This window comes from Glandiceps talaboti, chromosome 9 (genome assembly GCF_964340395.1).
Source record: "Glandiceps talaboti chromosome 9, keGlaTala1.1, whole genome shotgun sequence".
Lineage (NCBI taxonomy): Eukaryota > Metazoa > Hemichordata > Enteropneusta > Spengelidae > Glandiceps > Glandiceps talaboti.
Window position 1 is genome coordinate 21,025,559 of NC_135557.1, and position 25,666 is coordinate 21,051,224.

The 25,666-nt window shown below is 35.3% G+C and overlaps 2 protein-coding genes across 3 annotated transcripts in view; one reads left to right on the forward strand and one right to left on the reverse strand.

Moving 5' to 3' along the window:
• Positions 1-13: 13 nt before the first annotated feature.
• Positions 14-1,480, reverse strand: LOC144439949 (protein PAXX-like). Its single transcript, XM_078129182.1, has 2 exons — positions 1,345-1,480; positions 14-498 (listed from the first exon to the last, which is right to left on the reverse strand). Exons 1-2 carry the CDS (start codon positions 1,478-1,480, stop codon positions 14-16), a joined length of 621 nt encoding a protein of 206 aa, XP_077985308.1.
• Positions 1,481-1,834: 354 nt separating this feature from the next.
• Positions 1,835-25,666, forward strand: part of LOC144440117 (cilia- and flagella-associated protein 44-like) — a 32,105-nt gene continuing 8,273 nt past the window's right edge. Inside the window, exons 1-27 of one of the 2 annotated variants that reach the window (XM_078129377.1) lie at positions 1,835-1,881; positions 2,698-2,751; positions 3,075-3,704; positions 4,159-4,459; positions 5,235-5,397; positions 5,718-6,037; positions 6,589-6,868; positions 8,094-8,252; positions 8,716-8,863; positions 9,249-9,343; positions 9,723-9,926; positions 10,577-10,687; positions 10,968-11,120; positions 13,933-14,065; positions 14,780-14,797; positions 16,194-16,280; positions 17,199-17,302; positions 17,915-18,075; positions 18,731-19,022; positions 19,715-19,933; positions 20,259-20,389; positions 20,795-20,982; positions 22,204-22,370; positions 22,597-22,785; positions 23,413-23,597; positions 24,353-24,515; positions 25,098-25,381. In XM_078129377.1, coding sequence (XP_077985503.1) covers positions 1,842-1,881; positions 2,698-2,751; positions 3,075-3,704; positions 4,159-4,459; positions 5,235-5,397; positions 5,718-6,037; positions 6,589-6,868; positions 8,094-8,252; positions 8,716-8,863; positions 9,249-9,343; positions 9,723-9,926; positions 10,577-10,687; positions 10,968-11,120; positions 13,933-14,065; positions 14,780-14,797; positions 16,194-16,280; positions 17,199-17,302; positions 17,915-18,075; positions 18,731-19,022; positions 19,715-19,933; positions 20,259-20,389; positions 20,795-20,982; positions 22,204-22,370; positions 22,597-22,785; positions 23,413-23,597; positions 24,353-24,515; positions 25,098-25,381 — 4,979 coding nt within the window. In that variant the 5' untranslated portion in view covers positions 1,835-1,841. The remainder of the gene's footprint in view (positions 1,882-2,697; positions 2,752-3,074; positions 3,705-4,158; positions 4,460-5,234; positions 5,398-5,717; positions 6,038-6,588; positions 6,869-8,093; positions 8,253-8,715; positions 8,864-9,248; positions 9,344-9,722; positions 9,927-10,576; positions 10,688-10,967; positions 11,121-13,932; positions 14,066-14,779; positions 14,798-16,193; positions 16,281-17,198; positions 17,303-17,914; positions 18,076-18,730; positions 19,023-19,714; positions 19,934-20,258; positions 20,390-20,794; positions 20,983-22,203; positions 22,371-22,596; positions 22,786-23,412; positions 23,598-24,352; positions 24,516-25,097; positions 25,382-25,666) is intronic. The other variant, XM_078129378.1, reaches the window with a different exon arrangement.

Sequence of the window (25,666 nt, forward strand, 5' to 3'; positions counted from 1 at the left end):
TGCATATTTACTTTCAGTCTTCATCAAAATTCACCCCTTTAGCAACTTTCACTCTTTTGCTGTCAGGATTTAGTAAACTTCTTCCTTTTTTCTTGGGAATTTTTTGCCCTGTTTTCTGAGTAGCTGACGGATCATAGAACGCCGCCACTGATGATGAACCTGAACCTTTGTGTTTATTAGCAGTGTCAAGGTCATCTTTGGTCTTTTTCAGTTCAGTGTTCAACATTGTTGCAAGATCAGCAAGACGCATCAATACATTCTGTAGGTCTGTTTTCCGTTTACTGGCACTTGCTTCATACAGGTCAAAGGTCAAGGCTGTTGCTCCCTTCCCAGCAGTCAGTGTTGTAGTATGACCTTGTAGAGATATGTTGAGGTCACCTGACTCGAAGGCTGACTTGATTTTATTTAAGAATGCGGTCATATTGTTGATGTTGGAAAGCTCTCGGTGAGAATCTAGTTCAGTCTTGTCAAGTTCAAGTCTCCAGACATCAATGCCATCTAGAGTATACACAAAGAGACAAAAGATAGTAAATGTTTATTACTTGTATTGTGCTATGCAATATAACACTTTACACAATAAAATTAGTGAAATGTTGGAGGGACCAGGTTCCATCTAGTCCTACATACATGTTGCATATTCACATACACTTTGATATACATGTATGTAAACTTGCTTCCTTTTGTAATAGCATTCAAATCCTGGGTGGATAAGTCCTGCCTACACATGTATAGTACAGCACACATCTAAATATCCAAAGAAACCAATATTTGGCATTATTTTTTTTCCAATGGTACATTGTAATTGTCAATGACCATGTCTGAAACCTGAGATATCTGATGAGTTTGTGTATACATATACATGTTGTGTGTGTGTGTGTGTGTGTGTGTGTGTGCATGCATGTATTACATATCTGTATATCTATCCACACACAGCAGTAGGGTACCCTTGTCAACACTGTTATCGAATGATAGAAAACAATAGTATACTTAGTAGTAAACTCTATCATGGTGGTAGCTCCATGGTTGTATGATAAATTGTTAGTCAGGCCATAGGCCCCCCACTGGTCACCATGGAGGTATAAGTATAAAGGAATACCTCCATGGTTAGACTAGCAATAGTAGTAGCATAGAGGTAGCATCACCATACTTCTACTTAGTCCTGCTTGCTGACGGTGCACGCGTTTCGCTCGAAGAAGGGACGACTTATTCCGCATGCAAGCAGGACTAACTTCTACCGTAGCATGGATGATGGATTCTTCTGTCCTTCCGATATATTTCACTTTCATTTTCAAGTGCTTCTATTAGTCTAATTCTAATTCTGTGCAGTGTCAACTTTTTACAAACCTGTGACATGCAGTGTCCAAGTATCTCCGTGCCTTGCACAACTAGTGAAACATAATAATTTTCCCGATCCACTGTTTACTGTTGCATGGAGTGTATCAACCTCGGCTTCAATGGCTAGCTGCTTTGCAGAACTCATAATTGTTATCGAAAAAAGTCAAATCACATGAATCGAGTTGGGCCGCGGCGTACTTGGTGTCAAAGGTTAACTCATACCCCTTATCTTACCAAATATAATGAAACTTAGGGAAGTCGTGTATAAGACACATTTTATATTGTAATGAACCTTTGAATTTAAATATTTGAAATTTCATTGGACTGCATGTCATATTTTGACCACATATATATGCCGTATACAGACAATAATGTGTATAATCGAAAATTGATTTCATAGCTAAGGAGCCTCATTTACCCTCCTTCCCATGATGCATAGCACATTAGTAAAGAGAGCTACAGTACGCATGCGTCCAAATCCATAGCAACAAACCTAAATTTTCAAGATGGAGGACGATAAACAGCCAAACGCTGAAGAAAATACAGGTAAATCTTTAAAATGTCACCAGAAATTATATATTTAAGATTTTTGCATCAATAAGCTCATCATTGAAACGCAATCTGTCCAACAAAAAGTCATTTACAGTTGTTAGTCTTTTCAGACACGCAACTTTCATTGCGCGCTATCCGTCGCTAATATCATCACCGTACAAAAAGTTAATCGAGTGAGCTCAACTTGAACGCTTTTAAACAAAACGTTGACTTCAAAATTTAAATGAAACTTTCTTGGAATAGTGTGCATCATTCATCTATCTTACATCGCTTTGTTATATTTTTCTTTGAGAAATTAAGCTTTATTTAACTGTGTATGGACACCAGTAAAACTTGCATGAGCTCGAGCTCGCTCTTGAATTAGTCGACTAGTCCTGTTTGCAGACGGACGGAGTAAGTCGTTCCTTCCTTCTCCTGATTGTCTGCACTGTGTACACTGACTTGATCTAGACATAGTCAATATAGTGGTGGTAGAATCTCCAAGACAAACTAAGAATTAGTTAAATGCATCATGACATATCGGAATGTATTAAATGACAAACCCATTATCACGTACTCAACAAGTATAAGCGCTATAGTATAAGTTAGTATAAGCTAACATGAATGGGGCATTGTTTGATGGAAAGTTCACAGGTGAATGATGATCTTTCTATATAAATTATGGAAATGAATTATTGTCATATTTATACTTGTAAATGTCATATATATAACTAACTGCCATAATTCTTATTTGTTGTAACTTGTATACTATATACCGGTATAACAATATTATGAATTGTCATATTAATCTGGAGGTTTTCTTGTTATCAGGGGAGGCAGCAGAAGGAGAAACAGCAGAGAATGGTGCTGCCACTGAACAACCAGGTAGGTCTTTTTGCAGCACATCTATGCATGTCTTCTGTCTGTCTGTCTGTCTGTCTGTCTGTCTGTCTGTCTGTCTGTCTGTCTGTCTGTCTGTCTGTCTGTCTGTCTGTCTGTATTGGTCATTTCTCATAGCTAAATGTTGTGATTTCTTGGGGAACATATGTAGGTCATAAAAACCCATACATGTATGTATTTCTGTCATTGTATTTATTTATTTATTTATTTATTTATTTATTTATTTATTTATTTATTTATATATTTATTTATGTATTTATGATGAGAGACACAATATATGCTTATTGTACATGGATTATTTCTTGTAGATGAAACTCCTGCAGAAACGGAAGAAAAGGCAGAGGAAGGTGGTGAGAAAGAAGCTGAAGCTGAAGATAAACCTCAAGAAGAGGGAGAATCTGGAGAAAAAACTGAAGATGTAAAGGAAGAAGTTAAAGATGGTGGTGATGAACCAACAGAAGAAAAAACAGAAGAAACAGCTCAAGACGGTGAAAAGAAAGAAGGTGATGGAGAGGAAACAAAGGAGGAAGATACAGCACAAGATGGAGAGAAGGCAGCTGATGAAGAAGAAGGTGAGAAACCCTCAGAAGAACCACAAGAAGGTGAACCGGCAGCCGAAGATGGTGAAAAAGCTGAGGAGCAACCAGAGGGAGACAAGCCTGCTGAAGAAGGTGAAAAACCAGCAGAAGAACAGGAAGGGGAACAGACAACAGAGGAAGGTGAGAAACCAGCAGAACAGGATGGAGAACAAGCAGCTACTGAAGATGGTGAGAAAACTGAGGAACCGCAAGAAGGGGAAAAGGCTGAAGATGGTGACCAACCACCTACTGACCAATCAGAGGCAGCAGCTGAAGGTCAGGTGACAGGGGAAGACCAATCAGATGAGAATAAAGCAGCTGAAGGAGATGCCCCAGCTGAGGAATCAGTAGAGAAAAAGGGTAAGAGTCTTGTAATATTGAATATAAAAAAAATACTGACTTTAGATGCAAGTCTTAATTAGTTGAAATACCTGCCTATAGTCATTGGAATTACAATGTACACTGGCTTGATGTTTGTGTGTAAACAGTATGAATCAGAATAGACAGACAAGAACAACAGTTGTCAACAAATTATAGAATGTTGGTAGGTTTTGATTATTGTGCAATGATAAATGTTGTGAGCTGTAAGTATCACAACATACATTGTAAATGAGTTTAAAAGTATGAACAATTCATGTGCAGTTTCCGTTACTTTTGGACACTCTTAAAACTTGCAGTTTTTATGAAGCACCTATCAACAGAAGTAGGGCTTTGGTTTTTGGTGCTGTACATGTTTTAATTATCATTTATGAAACACTGTTATCACAGTGAAAGTTGTTGACTTCATTGTGCCTTAACTGATTGTTAACTACAGAAGGTGAAGAAGTACCAGCTGCAGCTGAAGACGGTGCAGATGAAAAAACAGATGAACAGAAAGAAGAAACAGCTGAGGAGAAGAAAGAGGAAGCAGGAAAAGAAACAGAACAGAAGGAAGGTGAAGCTAAACCTGCAGAAGTCGGAGGTCAAGAGGTCATAGGTGAAGACGGAGAAGTTCAGGAACCTGTAGCAGAAGAGGATAAAATCCCAGTAGATTTCTATTATAATACAGAGGAACATGTGTCTTTGGCAAAAGCCACTGAAGAATCTGGATTGCCACAAAATCTATTATCATTGCAGTATCCTTTTATTATGGGTTGATGGAAGATAAAGAAAATATAATTTACATGTTTGTTATTACATGTGATGATGGTAATTATGGAAAATGCTTTTGTGTTATTGTATACATTAAGACCAGGTTAGTTTGAAAATTGTCAATGTTACTATATTCCAAGTAATGCACAAAGTGGGTATTCTCTGAACTTGAAGATTTGGTCAAGTGCGTGTAACACAGAGAAATTCAAATGTACAGACACTTTAGACATGTGACATGTACCATCGGATACACACACACACACACACACACACACACACACACACACACACACACTCACTCACTCACTCACTCACTCACTCACTCACTCACTCACTCACACTCATACACACTCACACACACATGTACACACAAAAACATGAATACACAAATACTCACAAACACTGATGTAGATACTGTAAGTTAGATCTCATACACTGACACTTACAATGTACACACATACAGAGACACTGATGCACTCATTCAACACTTGATGTACACACATACAGATACACTGATGCACTCATTCAAGAGTGATGTACACACACACATCGTCGCATCAGTGCAGTAAGGTTGTATCTGCGTACACAATTGCATAGCAGATAAGACCTTTCTGCACTGACGCGACGATATACAAACACACTTACACACTCACATTCAAGACGTGATTCTATTCCAGTACAAGCCTACATCATTTCTCGGTGTCAGTCATAGTGTCTTGTATAAAACACACTGTATCTTCCTTAACTCATACACTTCAGTCATTCATTTGGTTATGATTGTAAAAAGAGATCTAACTTACAGATGTTGGATCCTAACACTGTCATCTTTGCAGCTGGTAACATTGTAGAAATACTCAACCTACAGACCAAAGAACAACAGTACCTACGTACCTCAAGTGGTGGCGGTATTGGGGCTATAGCAGTAAGTCAACTTAAAATACATACTATAGATACAGTACAGCTCAGAATCACTTCCAAACTGGACTAGCTTTTGGCCTGCACATGCAGTGCTAATACAGGATAAGAATGGTCTGGCACTAACACCTCACCAGAATGTGTTAGCAACTGGAAGGGTTAATGCCTGCACCAGACCTAATATGCAATAAGCTTTTTAAAGATAAAAAGTTACTAAAAAGCTTCAGGAACTGCAATATATTACTGAAATGTGTTTTCATGCGAATTCACTAAAACAGACATACTGTATGTATAGGTTATGACATGTACATGTATTATGTGTTTCAGGTGCACCCAGAGAGAACCCACTTTGCTGTTGCAGAAAAAGGCAAAGAACCCAACATAAATATTTTTGAGTACCCGTCATTGAAACTATATCGTATACTACGTGGTGGAACAGAGAATGCGTACACATTTGTAGATTTCAACCCATCAGGAGCTTTGTTAGCATCAGTTGGTAGTGATCCTGATTTTATGTTGACTGTGTGGGACTGGGCACAGGAACACATTGTCTTGAGATCAAAAGCCTTCTCACAAGATGTCTTCCGTGTGACTTTCTCACCAGAAAATGAAGGTCACATGACTACAAGTGGTTCAGGTCACATCAGGTCAGTAAGTTTTATTACTGTGTGTGTGTGTGTGTGTGTGTGTGTGTGTGTGTGTGTGTGTGTGTGTGTGTGTGTGAATGAGAGAGAGAGAGAGAGAGAGAGAGAGAGAGTGTGTGTGTGTGTGTGTGTGTGTGTGTGTGCACATATGTATGCATGTAAAAACATGAGTTGTACTATGATTTGAACCATTGAAATATTTGGGATGGGGGATAATTTTAGTTGATATACAGTGAGGGATGAAAGCTTTGCAATGTGATCTTTATTTGGGCCAATTTGACACGCTACTGACACAAACACAATTTGTAGTGACGCATCAAAATTTAGCGTTCCCCTATCTCTTACTATGTGGTGACTGACAAGGAATCCCAGTTTTTATCATTTTGACTCACAACAACAAAATTTGGCTATCATTAGAGGGCACACTGCTGTGTACTAACACTTATGTGTACTGTGTATACCAAGTTAGATGCTAGCAGTGTTTACATTGTATTAAGATCACAGTTTGATGATTTCTTGAACACAACTAATTAATCTATTTTATATCTGTTCAGGTTCTGGAAGATGGCCCACACCTTCACTGGTCTCAAACTACAGGGACAGCTTGGTAAATTTGGACGTACAGAGATCTCAGACATTGAAGGTTTTGTAGAACTGCCTGATGGGAAAGTGTTGTCAGGCACAGAATGGGGTAACATGTTATTATGGGATGGTGGACTTATCAAAGTACAGATTTGTCGTAAGAATAAAAAGACATGTCATGGTGGTAACATTGAACAGTTTGTAATGGATGAAGGAGAATTGATAACCATTGGTGCTGATGGCTTTGTTAGGGTAAGTAGGTTTTTAAACAACATGGATGTGTTCTAAGATGCAAATATTTGTTTAACCCATAACACCAAACTAAAGCATTTTCTGTATGTACCACAATTATTTATAGCATCCATATAAAGTGTAAAAGTATACTGTTTCATTTGCTAATTGACCACATTAGAAAGGCCACATGCTAAGCTTGTAGATAAACAGTATACTTTTACACTTGATATGAATGCTATAAATGAGTGTATCACATAGAGAATGTGCTTTACTTCAGTGTTACCATTGTACATAATATACACTTATTGCCTGGCTATGAGGGCACTAGTAGACATCTATTACCATAACATAAGGGCTGTTATGTAGTAAATATTTCTCAAGGCTTAAATCCGGGGGGGGGGGGGGGGGGGGGGGGGGGGGGGGGGGGGGAATAGTTGCTACATAACAACACTAGGGGTGATATGATGGTCTACTACTAGTGACCGAATAGTGCCAGGCAATAAGTGTTTTATACCACATCTCATCTCAGGCACATATATTTTCTTTAGTCATAACAAATCCCCAATAAGACTTCTGTGCTATGTGAATATTGCCCTGTGGAAAATAAAAAGCAAATAGTGCCTCTATATGCAAATTGAGATTACTATGGATCAACTGTCCATACCACATACGATCTAAGCCAATCACTGAAGGCTATATGAATATGAAATGCATAAATTATTTATAAAAATACCAAGGTAATCTGTTTTAGTGTTACAGTGATGCCACACTGTTACTTTAACCCATTCAGTACTGAAAACTTTGCCGCCAAAATTATTTGAACAAAATTCTTGTTTTTATGTAAGTTTTTGGCATATATCAGCTTCATTTTAGACTGGAATTAAAGAAATGTTATTTCGTAATGAAGTAATATTATTATAACTATGAAAATTATCATATAAATTGGGTCCCAAAATTATTTAAAACTCGTCTCCAGTCATGAAAGGGTTAACATCGTTATTTTGTGCTCAGCTAAATATTTTTATTGTACAATTTTGGGAACGTGAAATCTTTCAGACATCTTTTTAAATATCATGCTATATATACACCATGTATATATACAGTAAAGGATTATGTGTATATGACTTGTTTGACAGTTTTTTCACCAGTACCAGTATATTTGACATCTAAGGCACCAAGATCCTGAAAATCCATAGCTATGTGTTAGAAAACTGTTTCTCCTAATTCATACTTCATCTTACAGGTATGGGATTTTGAGACCATTGATACTGCTGACTCAGCTGAGGAGTCTGGTATGTTTGAAATGGAACCGATGAATGAACTGAAAGTAGGCAACGATGTCAGTCTTAGATCTATGGTGAAGTCTGTAGATCCAGAAGCACAGAGTTTGTGGTATGCACAGGTTAGTATAAAACACATACAATGATAGCAGGAAAAGCTATATTACATATTAACCTGAATATTGACATTGAATCATGTGCATCAGATGGTAATCGGCCCAGCAAGTGGAACGCATTGACATCCCTATCTGAAGACATCAACGCCTATATTAAAGTGATTATTAAACACTGAATCTGCATATTTCAACTGGAAATGTATGACCAAAGATATCATTCAACTTTTATATTATTTGCTTTTTTTTCACAACAGTCAACATATCTGATTTTGATATTTTCTTCAAAATGTGTAAAGTTTGGTCATGTCAGAGATAATGTGTCTAAAGACATGATGTACAGTAAATCTGCTGATGTGATTCTGAATGCTTATTATCAGATGGACAGTATTTTGTAATTAGACTTCCTTTATAATTTTACAATTTATCACCTCATACCCTGTATTAATAATACTATTACTGTTTATGTTAGGATGCTAATGGTGGTATATGGAAACTAGATCTGTCATTCTCACATACAACTAAGGCACCAGAGAAGTTATTCTCGTACCATGCTGGACAGATTACAAGTTTAGCTGTATCTCCTAACACTCATCTTGTGGCATCCACAGCTGCAGACAGTGAGTATTGATAGTCGTTTATACCACACAAATGATAAATTATCATTTACACCACATAAAGTAAAGTCTTGTTTCAAGTTTTTTACACGAGGCCTTTCCAATATTTAACAACCTCTAGAGATAGTGTACAATTAGTGGACATTGTACAAATGTACAAAAAACATCGATAATACAATTTCATAAAATGTCATTGTGTGAGTGGAGACTCATTTGCAAAGGTGAAAATCAGACTATTGTGCATATTACACATGATTCATATTAAAACTTATAGCATTTTATCATTAAATTTTGAATTATTATAATTTGTATTTTACATACTTGATATTGAAGCTGTTTGTATTGCATTGTTTAATTTATATAACTTATATAATTCCTATTTTGACAGATACTGTACGGATGTATGATTACATGTCTAAATGTCCCCTTAGTCAAATGAAGTTTAATGCTGGTGGTTCCGCACTAACTTGGGTACCACAGATTGTAAGTATTCTATTTCTCTCTTTATGTAAAGGAGACTTGAGTTAGGGGATCGGTAGGAAACTCCTATCTTGTAGTCTTGTTCTACAAGCATGAGTGCGTGTACATGTAGGTACCTATGAATACCCACACTTGCACTCTCACATGTGGGGTACTGTTATTATTACTTTGCCTGAAACACCAAATTTCCATAAAAATAATACTGTGGGATTCTGCAATTTTGTGTACAAGAAATGATTGGCACTCGTGTATAATTTGGATACATGTGTGTAATATTGTTTTTGGTATTACTATTACGCTGCAATGCAAATACCACTGATAATCTGGTATGCACACTCATTGATGCAAATAATCTCTGATACATACAAATCTTTATTAACAGATTGATCCTAAAGGTTCCACCATACTGGTTGGTTTTGAAGACGGTGTTGTGAGAGTACTAAATGTGTACAAGAAGGATGCTGGTGACAAGAGACAAACACAAGACACGTCAGCTCAGATCTTACTAAAGCAAGTCTTCAAACCACATTCCAAGAAAGTGAAGGCAATGGTAGTTGACTCAAAGGGTGAAATCCTGGCAACTGGTGTAAGTAACATGTGATCACTTAGAAATTGTGTACATGTAGATCATGTGATCACTTAGAAATTATGTAGATCATGTGATCACTTAGAAATTGTGTAGATCATGTGATCACTTAGAATTGTGTAGCTCATGTGATCACTTAGAAATTGTGTAGATCATGTGATCCCTTAGAAATTGTGTAGATCATGTGATCACTTAGAAATTGTGTAGATCATGTGATCACTTAGAATTGTGTAGCTCATGTGATCACTTAGAAATTGTGTAGATCATGTGATCACTTAGAATTGTGTAGATCATGTGATCACTTAGAAATTGTGTAGATCATTCTTTGATTGTAATTAAAATTTTGCATAATTAGATGTTATTCCCCAATATTTGTTTTTTTTCGTTCCGCCAAGGAAAATAAGAGTGACCTAAGGGGTCTTTGTCACTACGAGTCAATAGACGAGTAGTTACAACCCTTAGCTCTCAAGTATTTGCCATAAAGTAAATAAAATATATATTACTAACATGGTAAGTGTGTTGTTCAGTGACTATCCCTTTTTATGTACCAATGAACATGCTCAGTGCTAATGTTCACTAAGAGGACTCGGAATCAACTTTAATGATATCATTATTTCTCTGTCTCTCTCTCTCTCTCTCTCTCTCTACAGGGTGAAGATGACACCATATTTTTCTTCCATGTCGGTGATAGATTTGATCCTATTGGTTTTGTTGAGATTTCTGGTGCCGTCAATTATATGACATGGTCTCCTGGCAGTTTTGTAAGTATAAGTACTCTAGAAATTAACAAAGTCAAATCACTGAGCAAACGGATATTGATGCGAGCACCACTTACCATATTTGGGCAAAGTGTGCAGGCCGTGATATGGAAAATTATTGTGTATGCTCTTCATTGAATTGCATTTGAAGCAATCCTGGGTACATGATAATGGGTTATACCTAAGGAATGAATGTCTCTTTATTTCCATTTCTTGTATATTGTTGTACAGTCCCTAATACACATTAGTTTATTAATTGAGTGAATGCATGTATTGTTTACAGGATAAGAATACATTGCTAGTGGGATGTGAGAATGGTAAAGTGATTGAGATTGAAGCACCAGAACCAGGAACCTATGACACGTCTAAGACATACCAAATTACTGGATTGGAAATAAAAGAGTATACTTTCAAGAGTATTAAATCAAGACTTAGGGTAAGTAACTCTTATCTTCAACTCAGCAGAAAATCTGACGTAGTTTATTAACAAAGTATCAAAAAGGCAATCTCAGAAAAGATAATCCTAACAAGTCATTTGAAAAGATAATCCCATCAAGTCATTTGAAAAGATAATCCTAACAAGTCATTTGAAAAGATAATCCTATCAAGTCATTTGAAAAGATAATCCCATCAAATCATTTGAAAAGGTAATCCCATCAAGTCATTTGAAAAGATAATCCCATTAAGTCATTTGAAAAGATAATCCCATTAAGTCATTTGAAAAGATAATCCCATCAAGTCATTTGAAAAGATAATCCCATCAAGTCATTTGAAAAGATAATCCCATCAAGTCATTTGAAAAGATAATCCCATCAAGTCATTTGAAAAGATAACCCCATTAAGTAATTTGAAAAGATAATCCTATCAAGTCATTTGAAAAGATAATCCCATCAAGTCATTTGAAAAGATAATCCCATCAAATCATTTGAAAAGATAATCCTATCAAGCCATATGAAAAGATAATCCCATCAAGTCATTTGAAAAGATAATCCTAACAAGTCATTTGAAAAGATAATCCTATCAAGTCATTTGAAAAGATAATCCCATCAAGCCATTTGAAAAGATAATCCCATCAAGCCATTTGAAAAGATAATCCCATCAAATCATTTGAAAAGATAATCCCATCAAGTCATTTGAAAAGATAACCCCATTAAGTCATTTGAAAAGATAATCCCATCAAATCATTTGAAAAGATATTCCCATCAAGTCATTTGAAAAGATAATCCCATCAAGCCATTTGAAAAGATAATCCCATCAAATCATTTGAAAAGATAATCCCATCAAGTCATTTGAAAAGATAACCCCATTAAGTCATTTGAAAAGATAATCCCACCAAGTCATTTGAAAAGATAATCCCATCAAGTCATTTGAAAAGATAACCCCATTAAGTCATTTGAAAAGATAATCCCATCAAATCATTTGAAAAGATAATCCCATCAAGCCATTTGAAAAGATAACCCTATTAAGTCATTTGAAAAGATAATCCCATCAACTCATTTGAAAAGATAATCCCATCAAGTCATTTGAAAAGATAACCCCATTAAGTCATTTGAAAAGATAATCCCATCAAATCATTTGAAAAGATAATCCCATCAAATCATTTGAAAAGATAATCCCATCAAGCCATTTGAAAAGATAATCCCATCAAGCCATTTGAAAAGATAATCCTATCAAGTCATTTGAAAAGATAATCCTATCAAGTCATTTGAAATGATAATCCCATCAAGCCATTTGAAAAGATAATCCCATCAAGTCATTTGAAAAGATAATCCTATCAAGTCATTTGAAAAGATAATCCCATCAAATAATTTGAAAAGATAATCCCATCAAGTCATTTGAAAAGATAATCCCATCAAGTCATTTGAAAAGATAACCCCATCAAGTCATTTGAAAAGATAATCCCATCAAATCATTTGAAAAGATAATCCTATCAAGTCATTTGAAAAGATAATCCCATCAAGTCATTTGAAAAGATAATCCCATCAAATCATTTGAAAAGATAATCCTATCAAGTCATTTGAAAAGATAACCCCATTAAGCCATTTGAAAAGGTAATCCCATCAAGCCATTTGAAAAGATAATCCTATCAAGTCATTTGAAAAGATAATCCCATCAAGCCATTTGAAAAGATAATCCCATCAAGTCATTTGAAAAGATAATCCCATCAAGTCATTTGAAAAGATAATCCTATCAAGTCATTTGAAAAGATAATCCTATCAAGTCATTTGAAAAGATAATCCCATCAAGCCATTTGAAAAGATAATCCCATCAAGTCATTTGAAAAGATAATCCCATCAAGTCATTTGAAAAGATAACCCCATTAAGTCATTTGAAAAGATAATCCCATCAAGCCATTTGAAAAGATAATCCCATCAAGTCATTTGAAAAGATAACCCCATTAAGTCATTTGAAAAGATAATCCCATCAAATCATTTGAAAAGATAATCCCATCAAGTCATTTGAAAAGATAACCCCATTAAGTCATTTGAAAAGATAATCCCATCAAATCATTTGAAAAGATAATCCCATCAAGTCATTTGAAAAGATAACCCCATTAAGTCATTTGAAAAGATAATCCCATCAAATCATTTGAAAAGATAATCCCATCAAGCCATTTGAAAAGATAACCCTATTAAGTCATTTGAAAAGATAATCCCATCAAATCATTTGAAAAGATAATCCCATCAAGTCATTTGAAAAGATAACCCCATTAAGTCATTTGAAAAGATAATCCCATCAAATCATTTGAAAAGATAATCCCATCAAGCCATTTGAAATGATAATCCCATCAAGCCATTTGAAAAGATAATCCCATCAAGTCATTTGAAAAGATAATCCTATCAAGTCATTTGAAAGATAATCCTATCAAGTCATTTGAAAAGATAATCCCATTAAGTCATTTGAAAAGATAATCCCATCAAGTCATTTGAAAAGATAATCCCATCAAGTCATTTGAAAAGGTAATCCTATCAAGTCATTTGAAAAGATAAGCCCCATCAAGCCATTTGAAAAGATAATCCCATCAAGTCATTTGAAAAGATAATCCCATTAAGTCATTTGAAATGATAATCCCATCAAGCCATTTGAAGGAGTAATCCCATCAAGTCAGACATTTCAACCAGAAAATCACACATTAATAGAGTTTAAATGGTCAGATAAATTAAACTCAATGTGATATAAAAATATAAATTTTAAATCTTTTGGACTTGTTACCATGGAAATAGCTAAGTTCTTGCCTTTGATAACAGAAAGAAGAAGAAGAAGCCCGTAAAGCTGCAGAAGAGGAAGAAAAACGTAAAGAAGAAGAAAGACTACGACAGATAAGACGAGAACGTGGCATTGAATCTGATGACGAAGATGAAGGTGATGATGATAAAAAAGGTAAAGAAATGTAGTGGAGACTACCAGATAATGATATGTAATTGGCTAGAGTGATGTGAAGTTATTACAAGGCTGCCTCTGATTGGATAACATACATATACTTTATCACTCATTAACAATACAGCCAATAGATATGTTTGTTTCCTTTGTTTTCTAACCAATCAGAATAAACCTTATAGAGTGCTTCACATTATCTGGATTTGAACCTAATAACTTATTAGGTAATAAGTGTATGGTGTATACATTTTACATCATGTCTTCATGATATCAAGCATTTGCTATAAAGAATTTATCAAATATATTTACTGTTGATATGTCCTCAACAGTTTACTTTGGTATGAATAAAGTCCCCTGTATGGACTTCTTTTATAATGATAATGATAATAAAGTAGACTTATAGAGCTCCTAATCTCTGCAGGAAGAGCTTGAGGCGCAGAAATGGAAAATTACTCTATTGTAAGAGGAAATATGGATTCATAAACACTGGATCTGCGGTGTTATTGTTTAATGTGTTTATATAAAAATGCCCATGACATTTATTTTGTTACTGTTAAACACCTTTTTCTGTTTACCTCTTTTAGATTTATGTTTTTATTTTGTTTGTTTTTCTGCAGTCATACTAATCTTATCCCTATTTTCTTGTTTGTTTGTTTGTTTATTTGTTTGTTTATAACCTCTTTGTGTGGATGTACTTTGTGTTTGGCGATCTCTCAGGTTACGATGAGAAAGCAGGTACACATTTTGTATTTCAAGATGAAATTATTTATATACCCTCAGGAGGGAATTAAGGTTATGTTGAAATGTTGAAAGCTGGCAAATGTCAAGATATAGTGTAGAATTTCAATATAATGTTGCTAACAAGGTGTAGAACTTAGAAGCAAGTAATTCTTAGTCAAGATTAGAGTTGCCATATTGATGAGGATTTGGTATTTATTTTGGATTGGATTTTTTTTATAAAACAATTTTATCACAGCCTACTTATTGAAAAATCAATACTATAAAACATTGACCAAGTCTGTGTTTGTAAGTTATTACATTGCAAAAAGCCAAAAAATGTGTAAACAGTTTGTTATTGTACATACGATAACAAACATTTTATACATTTATTAATCTTTTGCAATTTATTGAGTTACAAAGAAGGACTTGGTCAATGTTGTTTCACATAATTTTGTCAAGTAGTAAGCCATGATAAATTTGTTTTATAAATTGAAAATCCAAAATAAATACATAGTCCCCATCCATATGGCCACTTTAATGTTACATTGAAATGTTGAAAGCTGAGAAATATCAAGATATAGTGTAGAATGTAATTATAATGTTGATAACATAGCGTAGAAGTAAGCAATTCTTAGTCATTTTATTATGCATAGTTTGTAAAAAGTAAAAGCAGCCGATTTGTAAATCAGCGCAACGGTGGTAGAACTAGTAGAAGTGGAGGCAATTAGTTACCACTTATTGGCAGACTATGAAGGCACTAGTAGACATCCAGTACCCCAAGGGCTGTTATGAAGCAACTAATTCCTGAAGCTGAAAGCTGAGGGAAATAGTAGCTACATAATGACACAAGGAGTAATATGATGTCGACTAGTGCCCGAATAAGGCAAGGCAATAAGTATTTTATAACACATCACATTCTCAGGCACATATTCTTTCCATCGTCAAAGATAATAATTGGTATGAATCCAATGTTACATGAATAGTGCCCTATGGAAAATAGAATACAAACAGTGCCTGTTCAAATTGGGTCACTATGGGTCACTACTCCATACCATGTGATATGATTTAAGCCAATCACTGAAGGCTGTATGAAAATGATGTGTTATAAAATTATATACTAGTAGGTAATTCGATAATGTAAGTCATAAAGATGACAAATATAGTATTATTATATAGTATACAACTAAATGATTTGTTTTTCTTTCTTTTAAAGCAAAATGCTTTTCAAACTCTCAAATGCTTGTCTCAAAATATTCAACCTGTTTGCTGATGTGATGTGTGAAACTGTACAACACAATGTGTTGTTTCTCATCACACCAGTTGACATATTATTAGTTACATTTCTTAAATTCTTTTATATGTTTTCTTCTTTATACTTTGCTGCCTTGACTGTTTTCTTGCCTGTCTGCAGTCCTGGCACTTCTTGGTATTCAGGATACAAACACTGACGCCTCTTCTCAACAAGGTCTATCTTTGCAAGCAGTCGCCGGTGACAGCAGTATGAATATCTCTTATGATTTGACCTTTGACTTTTAGTTAGCCAACCAAAATGCCATATCATGCATCACTTCTGCTCACAAAATCAACTTCAACTAACATGCAACATGTAATGCTCTCATTTCATTTCAGTGAACTTTAGGTAGTGCTTGAATTATTTAAAGGAATTTGGTAGATTTGACCGATGGATTTATACACTCATGATAAACACATGTTAATCACATGATAAATGATTATGTATAGCATTTCTGGAACCCAATATCATTAATATGTAGCAATCATGTCTAATGCTAGAGCCTAGAAAATAAGATTTTAGATCAAACATTTAGACATTTACGATGCAAAAAGACATGCTTAATACATAGACAAAATTTTAGGTTCATATGCAAATCATGTACTCACATAAAGTCATATGCAAATCATATTACATATTCATTTATGCATAAATATATGCAAATCATGTGATTACATATACATTTATTGATACATATGCAAATCATATGCTTACATATGCATATTTATGCAAATCATATGATTATATATACATTGTTGATATACTTGCAAATCATGTGTTTTTGTATATGTATTTATGGTAATTAGTCATCATTATGTACGTATATTAGTTGTGATCAATCTGACGAACTGATATATGGGTTAGTAGTGGTAGTTTTGTCATTTTCCAGTCACTATTGATGGGGTATAAATATGTCAGATTACCAAGAGAGTCTTATGTTCTTAGATGAAGTCATGAGGAGTTGACTTTTCAGTAAAGAAATAGGGCCATGTCAAATAATTTGGTATCTATGGAGATAGAAATTGTGTTTCCAAATTACCACTGAGCAGGAAATAAATATGCAATAACCAGCCAATTAGATGAAATGTTGACTATGTTGGTTTTTTTTTTTTTTTTTACCAACAGAGGATGAGGAAGAGGAGGAAGAAGTGTTATTTGTACCAGAGGAACCTTCTCCTATACACTACTGTAGTTATGGTACAAGTCAAAATAGTTTCTGGCTTTCTATGGTAAGTACTTATCACTTGCGTAGTTATGGTACAAGTCAAGATAGTTTCTGGCTGTCTATGGTAAGTAGTTATCACTTGCATAGTTATGGTACAAGTCAAGATAGTTTCTGGATCTCTATGATAAGTACTTATCACTACTGTAGTTATGGTACATGTACAAGTCAATATAGTTTCTGGCTCTCTATGGTAAGTACTTATCACTTGCATAGTTATGGTACAAGTCAAGATAGTTTCTGGATCTCTATGGTAAGTACTTATCACTACTGTAGTTAAGGTACAAGTCAAGATAGAAATACAGCATTGCCGACAACATGTTATTTTTGTGGTAGAGACTCTGTACACTACTACTATGTTATATGTCATTCATGGTAACATTTTTACCAACGTATTATAATTCTCATTACATGAAATTAGCATTTTACAACGCAGGCCACCACCATGAAAATAGCACTCCTTTGGCTTACAAGTTACACTCAACACACTACACATGTATTACCATAGATGCTTGAGATTATATCATCTTTCTTGTTTTGACCCTCTAACATGAGGTAATAAATTATTACAGGTATCAAGCATTTAGGTAACCCAGTACTGTATGTGTCTTTACTACAGGGTGGCTATGATGCTGGCTACTTGTATGAGTGTGCATTCATCACAGAGCAAGAAAGAGAAGCCAGATTGAAAGCGGGAGAGGAAGACAGGATAGGTGATGCCAAACAAAGCATTGCTATGAATGGAACCAATGATATCCCAATCAGATGCATGTTCTTCTCGTAAGTTTTTAAGTCTTCAATGTTTGACATAATCTAAGCATAACAATTTTTAGAGAGTAACTTGACATTTCTGACATTTTGAGGCATTTTGACATATTTTGAGGCATTTTGACTTATTTTGAGGCATTTTGACATATTTTGAAATATTATGAGGCATTTTGAAATATTTTGAGGCATTTTGACATATTTTGACATATTTTGAGGCATTTTGACATATTTTGACATATTTTGAGGCATTTTGACATATTTTGACATATTTTGAGGCATTTTGACATATTTTGAGGCATTTTGACATCTGTAAATTTGTTATCTATAATCTTGTATACCAAGACGTAGTCAATTTCTATTAAGTATGGAGAATGAAGCAGTTTGTATTATGGCATTTAATACACTGTTTGCTGGCATCTGTTTATTTTTCTATAAAACTTTGTATATCAGGGTGTAGACAGGTTCTAATGAGTTTGGAGAATGAATCAGTTTGTATTATGGCATGTAATGAACTGCTTCGTTATCATCTATTCATGTATTCTCTATAACCTTGTAGACCAGGACGTAGTCAATTTCTATTAAGTATGGAGAATGGATCAGTTTGTATTATGGCATGTAATGAACTGCTTCGTTATCATCTATTCATGTATTCTCTATAATCTTGTAGACCAGGACGTAGTCAAGTTCTGATGGGTATGGAAGATGGATCAGTTCGTATCCAGATGTTAGAAGAAGCACCACAAACAAACCAACTAGATTTGACCAAACTAACAGCATACTGGGCACTCAATATCCATGACAACCAGTACGGAGAGATCACAAGTCTGGCCACAAGTTACGATAATCAATTTGTCTTCTCAACTGGTGCCGATGGTAACTTCTTTGTCTTTGATTTAATGAGTGAAGATAAGATAGAGGAGGCAAAGAAGATAGCACGAGCAAAGATTCCATCAGCCAGGGTAAATACTGTCACTGTCTATACTTAGTAGTGCATTATATTTAAGATTCCATCAGCCAGGGTAAATACTGTCACTTTGTCTATACTTAGCAGTGTATTATATTTTTAGGTAGATAAAAACATTCACAATAATATCTATATATTTCAAATTACATAATTATGATATTGTAATTGTACATGTAGTACAGTGTAGAATGGCAGGAACAAGTCATTTTTGAAGTTCAGAGAAAAAAGTTTTGGAGAACAGGGGTGATTTGGGTTTTTGATCTGCCCTGTTCATGTCACACAAGTGAAGATTTGCATGTGTTTACGTGATAAAATATATCTATATAATTATATATTACAGCCAACAGATGTGCTTGTTTCCTTTGTTTTCTAACCAATCAGAACCTTATAAAGTGCTTTGACATTACCTGCGACCTCACAGCAACTTGTGCGCCCAGACTCAAAATACACATGATTTGTTATTTTCAAGTTTGGAAATCCTAATTGCTATGTATGGATGTCTTTTTGCACTTCTCGATTGTTTTTTATTTTGTGATTAGTTACAGCAATATTCTGTCTCTTCAAACTATACCTGTACCTTAGCAAATTGAAATACCTCAGATGAGACTGGTGAAAAATAAATAATAATTGTCTAAGAAATTCATGTGATTATAAAACATGTGGTTATCTTATTATTGTAATTTACAGAAAGGATTAGATGAAGAGAAACGAGTTGATGATATTGACAACAAGGAATTCTACAGCATTGAGATGGAGAAACAGAAAGCTGAACATGATAAGATGATGAGAGAGGCTGACGACAAGAAACTAGGTGTAAAAAGAACCATAGCCCAGCTGAGGAGACAATTCAAGAAATTATTAGAGAAAAATAAGGAACTTCCAGAACATCTACAGTTGGACAGAAAAGTAAGAATTAATTGATTGATTGATTGATTGATTGGTTGATTGATTGATTGATTGATTGATTGATTGATTGATTGATTGATTGATTGATTGGTTGGTTGGTTGGTTGGTTGGTTGGTTGGTTGGTTGGTTGGTTGGTTGGTTGGTTGATTGATTGATTGCTTGGAGATAAATACTATATGTCACGTAATCTAAATGTAACTGTGTTTACATACATGAAAGACGGTAAACTTCAGTGAAATAGAGTTCTTGTTATTATATTGGTAAAAAAACTGTAATTAGAACCTCCGTGTTTGATTTCTTATAATGACTTTATTTGATGTACTAGGAGTTTGAAATGGATCCTGAAATCAAGGCAGAGTTAGAGAAACATAAACAAGACAAGATAGAATTGGTGAAGAGAGAGTTAGCCTGGGAATCAGAGAAATTACAGATTGCATTGGATAAACTGAAAAACAGGTAAGATTGTTAATGTTTGGTACTCGATCTGACTCTGTGTCTTTGTCTCCCTCTCTGTCTTTCTGTCTGTCTGTCTGTCTGTGTCTTTCTTTCTGTGTCTGTCTGTCTCTATCTGCCTGTCTATCTCCCCTCTCCACCCCTTCTCTCTCTCTCTCTCTCTCTCTCTCTCTCTCTCTCTCTCTCTCTCTCTCTCTCTCTCTCTCTCTCTCTCTCTCTCTCCTATATATTCCTGTCATCATCTCTTCTCCAAGTAATTGATATTCAAACAAACAAACAATAGGAAATGAAAATACACTGAATGAGAAAGAAAAAAGAAAACACCTTTTTATATCATAAAGTACATATATCAGATTATTTTACTTTCATGTACAGGTAACATACATATAATGTATAATATTTGTATAGATTCCGTGATGAGTTGGAGACAGATCGTATAGTTGTTGTAGCAGTGAATACATCACATACCGTGGCATCATTACGTTGTGCAAGTCTGTCTGAGGAGTTCTTTAAACTCAAGATGGAGATGGAAACCAGGAAGAATACTACATTGACTGAGAAAGGTTTGAGTAGAGATCCAACGAGAGAACTGACAGGTAAATGTGTGTTTGAAATATCAATATGTTAGAAGAAAAGACTGCTTTGTGAATTCTCTCTGTTTGATAAAAACAACTTGGATATTTAATGTCAGTTTCATTCACTTTCAATTTTTATTTTTTTATGGAAATTCCGTAGGAAGCAGGGCTCAAAATTAACTTTTTTCTTTGGTAGTCTCGGTGGGCTACCAATTTACATACATACATATTTTATTTGCCAGAAGTCAAAAAGAAAACCAAATTGACATATCAAGTGAGGAAAAGGAATTAGTTTCGTAAATACATTGGCAATGTAAAGTAAATAAAAAATAACTTTAAAATCCTGGCTGGACCACAAAAGTAGGTTGTTCAAACTAGTTGGGTTTGTGGCCCAATTTCAGAAAGTGGTAGCTCAAGGGTGGTGAACAGTGGTGAACAGTGGTGAACTCTGAAAGCAGAGTTACTCTATTGGAAATATGTGTGTTATTAAAATACTTTCATGTCTGTAAATCTTCCATCCTTTAAATCGTCACATAATTAGTGGTAGCCTGGGTGGGCTACCAGCTACAAACTATGGTAGCCCCATGACAAGAATTGGTAGTTTGTGAACATGGGACTACTGTTATTTTCTAGCCATGGCAAGGCACACACATCACTTCTGCTAAAATTCGGATTGATGCTAGCTCCATACTTATAAATGAAAGTGAATGAAACCAATGCATTTTGTCCTGCTTATCATCAAAGTTCTTACTAGTATGAGAATGAATGTTAATGGACTCTGATAATATGATATTTGATGTTGCTGTGTATAGGGGGTGCTGCGAAGGAGGCAGAGACATTTATAAATTTGATATTTGATTTTGTTGTGTAATGGGGGTGCTGTTAAGGAGGCAGAGACATTTATAAATTTGATATTTGATGTTGTTGTGTATAGGAAGTGCTTCTAAGGAGGCAGAGACATTTATAAATTTGATATTTGATGTTGCTATGTATAGGAAGTACTGCTAAGGAGGGAGCGACATTTATAAATTTGATATTTGATGTTGTTGTGTATAGGAAGTGCTGCTAAGGAGGCAGAGACATTTTATAAATTTGATATTTGATGTTGTTGTGTATAGGAAGTGCTGCTAAGGAGGCAGAGACATTTTATAAATTTGATATTTGATGTTGTTGTGTATAGGAAGTGCTGCTAAGGAGGCAGAGACATTTTATAAATTTGATATTTGATGTTGTTGTGTATAGGAAGTGCTGCTAAGGAAGCTGAGGCAGAAGAGGAAGGTGGTGTACAGACTGGACAACAAGACGTGAAGAAGACAACATTACTGACTGGTAGAGCTGGAGAGAAAGTAGCCAAGGCTTTGATGAGAGTAGAGAAAGCTAAACAGAAAAGAGCTGCTAGACAGGCACAGGTAAGATTTATAGACAACTAAACAGAAAGAGTTGTGTGCTAGACAACCATATTGATGACTTTGAACAAGATATTGGTAGCTTTTTTGATGTCTTTTCTGTAATGGGGTTCGTTGTATGCTAGTCAAGATACCCACAGGTTTACTGGGTGTCATTTCTCCTCTAGTGGGGTCAGTTGTACACTAACCAATATACTTATAGTTTTACTGGGTGTCATTTCTCCTCTAGTGGGGTCAGTTGTATGATAGTCGACCACCAGATGACTTTGAAGACCCAGCCGATGTACAGGCTATCAAACAAGCCCAGGAACATATGGGTGATTATAAACTAAAGACAGCTAAGGATTACACTGTACCTGAACATCTTAGAATGAATGCTGAGAAGAAAAGAAATCAGCTACTCTGTCTGATTGAAGAGGTGAGACATTATTTCATTACTACTTTAATATAGTACTTTTGAAATTTGATTCAGTGAAGTGTGGTTTTTTTTCTACTTTAATGATTATAAAAGCTCAAGTGATAGGGGCATTACGAGACTGTCAATAGTCGTCTTGACCTTTTTTGTAGTTTATCTTTAATACTATTGTCGTTGAAATTTATAGAATTAAACATAACATGGTGTGCGTTTGATGTTCCATGAAGTCAAGATGACTGTTCTAACCCACTGGACTTTCATTTCTATAAATATTCATGAGCACTCTTATTTATTTGCATATTATATGGAACATCTAACTCAGATGCCTGGTTAACCACTAGAGGGTGTTTGAGGAGATAGTACAGACACTGGATTATATTTTATGTGTTTGAGTCCTCAGTGAGTTGCATGTGTTCTGTATGTACATAGTTGGGCATTTATACCTGTCTTTATAAAACAATTTTGGGAACTGTACAGTAAAATGTACCAGTATTTTTCAACTTACAGATCACAAACATCTTTTTCTGCTGACTGAAACCATTATTTGTTGTTAACTGAACTCAAATCAGGAATATAAATATGACATGAGGAAAATCTGATCTTTTCTTTTTTTATCATTTTGTCAAACAGATTTACAAACACAAGATGCAGTTCAACACTAAACTGATCAAACTGAGAAACAAGAAGATTACTATTATTGAAAAGATACAACATCATATACAACAACTAATGGAAGTACAGTCTAAACTCAGCCCACATCAGAGAATTCCTCTCCCTAAATGTCCGGAATTGTTCCCTTGTGAGGTCCCTGAAAAGTAAGTCACACAAGTGATTACTACTGATAGAGAAGGCAATCAGACAGACAGACAGACAGACAGACAGACAGACAGACAGACAGACAGACAGACAGACAGACAGACAGAATCATAGATAACAAAGACACAGATCCAGGCAGACAGGCCAATAGACATGCAGACAGATAGATAAACATACTTTAATACATCAAGGAAGGATGGTATTCAGGCAGACTGACAGACATACAGACACACACACACACACACACACACACACACACACACACACACACAGCAATTCGATAGACACAGATCAAGACAAAAAGGCTGACAGAGACAGACAGACAGACAGACAGATAGAGAAAGATAAACAGACAGATAGATAGACAGACAGACAGAGTTTAGAACAGACAGATCAAGGTCAGGCTAACAGACAGACAGACAGACAGACAGACATAAGTCAAAGTAACCAGACGTATGTATACCATTGTTGTAACCAATTGTCTGTACTACTGCTCATAGCTAATGTACTTTCAACCTTACCATAGGACATTACCCCTCAATTTGATAATTCCATAATAAAATGTATAACATTCACAATGACATATGTATTTTCATAACCTTTAAATCAAGATTAGAAGGAATGTGAGATACACATATAGTATTCAAAGACTGAGTATCATTCTTTCACTACATTCTTACACATAAGATTATTTTTTCAGTTGTCATAAAGAGAGCAGACAGTTTGTACAATAATGCTTTATTACTCCTTACAGGGAATTTCAGTATACACATGAAAGTCTGAATAAATTTAGAGATCAAATGGACAAACAACGTGCTGAGGATCAAGCTAAGGCTGCTGGAGCTAGTGGATTTGGTACTGGATTTGGAAGTGGATTTACTGCACCAACTACTGGACAACCTACTGGAGCAGATCAGGTCAGTGTCTAGGGTTGGAAAACAATATTTGGTTAAAGTGAGGTGTAGGGGAGGGGAGGGTAGGGGAGGGGACTGGATTTGGAAGTGGATTTACTGCACCAACAGCTGGACAACCTGCTGGAGCAGATCAGGTGAGTGTCTAAGGTTGAAGAACTATATTTGGTTAAAGTGAGGTGTAGGGGAGGGGGCTGGATTTGGAAGGGGATTCACTGCACCAACTACTGGACAACCTACTGGAGCAGATCAGGTCAGTGTCTAGGGTTGAAGAACTATATTTGGTTAAAGTGAGGTGTAGGGGAGGGGGCTGGATTTGGAAGGGGATTCACTGCATCAATTGGTGGACAATCTGCTGCAGGAGATAAGGTCAGTGTCTAGTACTGAAGAGGAATACTCTGCTTGGGGGTGGGGGTGGGGGTGGTGGGACCCCCTTGCTTACCCTATTTCAAGTATAAACTGAATATTGTCCTCAAGTTCAAAGATATAATGGAAATCAGGATAATAATATGTAAATATGTAAATAATTCTTAATTGCTCAATATTTCCAATATATTATATTATACTATCGGAATTATTGTTTTACAGAAGACAGACATGTCTACCCATCCAATGTCTGCATCACCATCAGTTGATAAACTGAGATCCACCACATCTGTAGGCTCGACATCAGCCTCTCCATCAGAGACGGACATTGAGTTATCACCGCTAGAAATACAGCTGATGAAGGCAGAGGAAATCCGTCTGCTGTACCAACAAGATAAATTGGTAGCTAAGATTGAAGAGATGATTGTTCACTTTGACGCAGAGCTGAGACTTCTAAGACATGATAAACTTACTCTAGAAATTGATCTCAAGAGTGCTGACTTGAGGTATGTATATGTATATTGCCATCACTGACTGTATGGTCAAATAGAATTCATGTATCAGCAACAATTTTGTAAATATGAAAGTTATAAAACTACTTGTAACATTTACCAAACTTGGGATTTTTTGACTCGATTATCTGAGCCTAGAGACGGTATGGTATGGTGCTTAAAACAATGAAATACACTTTGTTTTATTTTCGTTATTTATGACTTGACACCTAAAATTGTAGGAAGTTGATTTTGATACGTTTAGTGATGTAAAAATTATATAGCATCACTATTTTTATT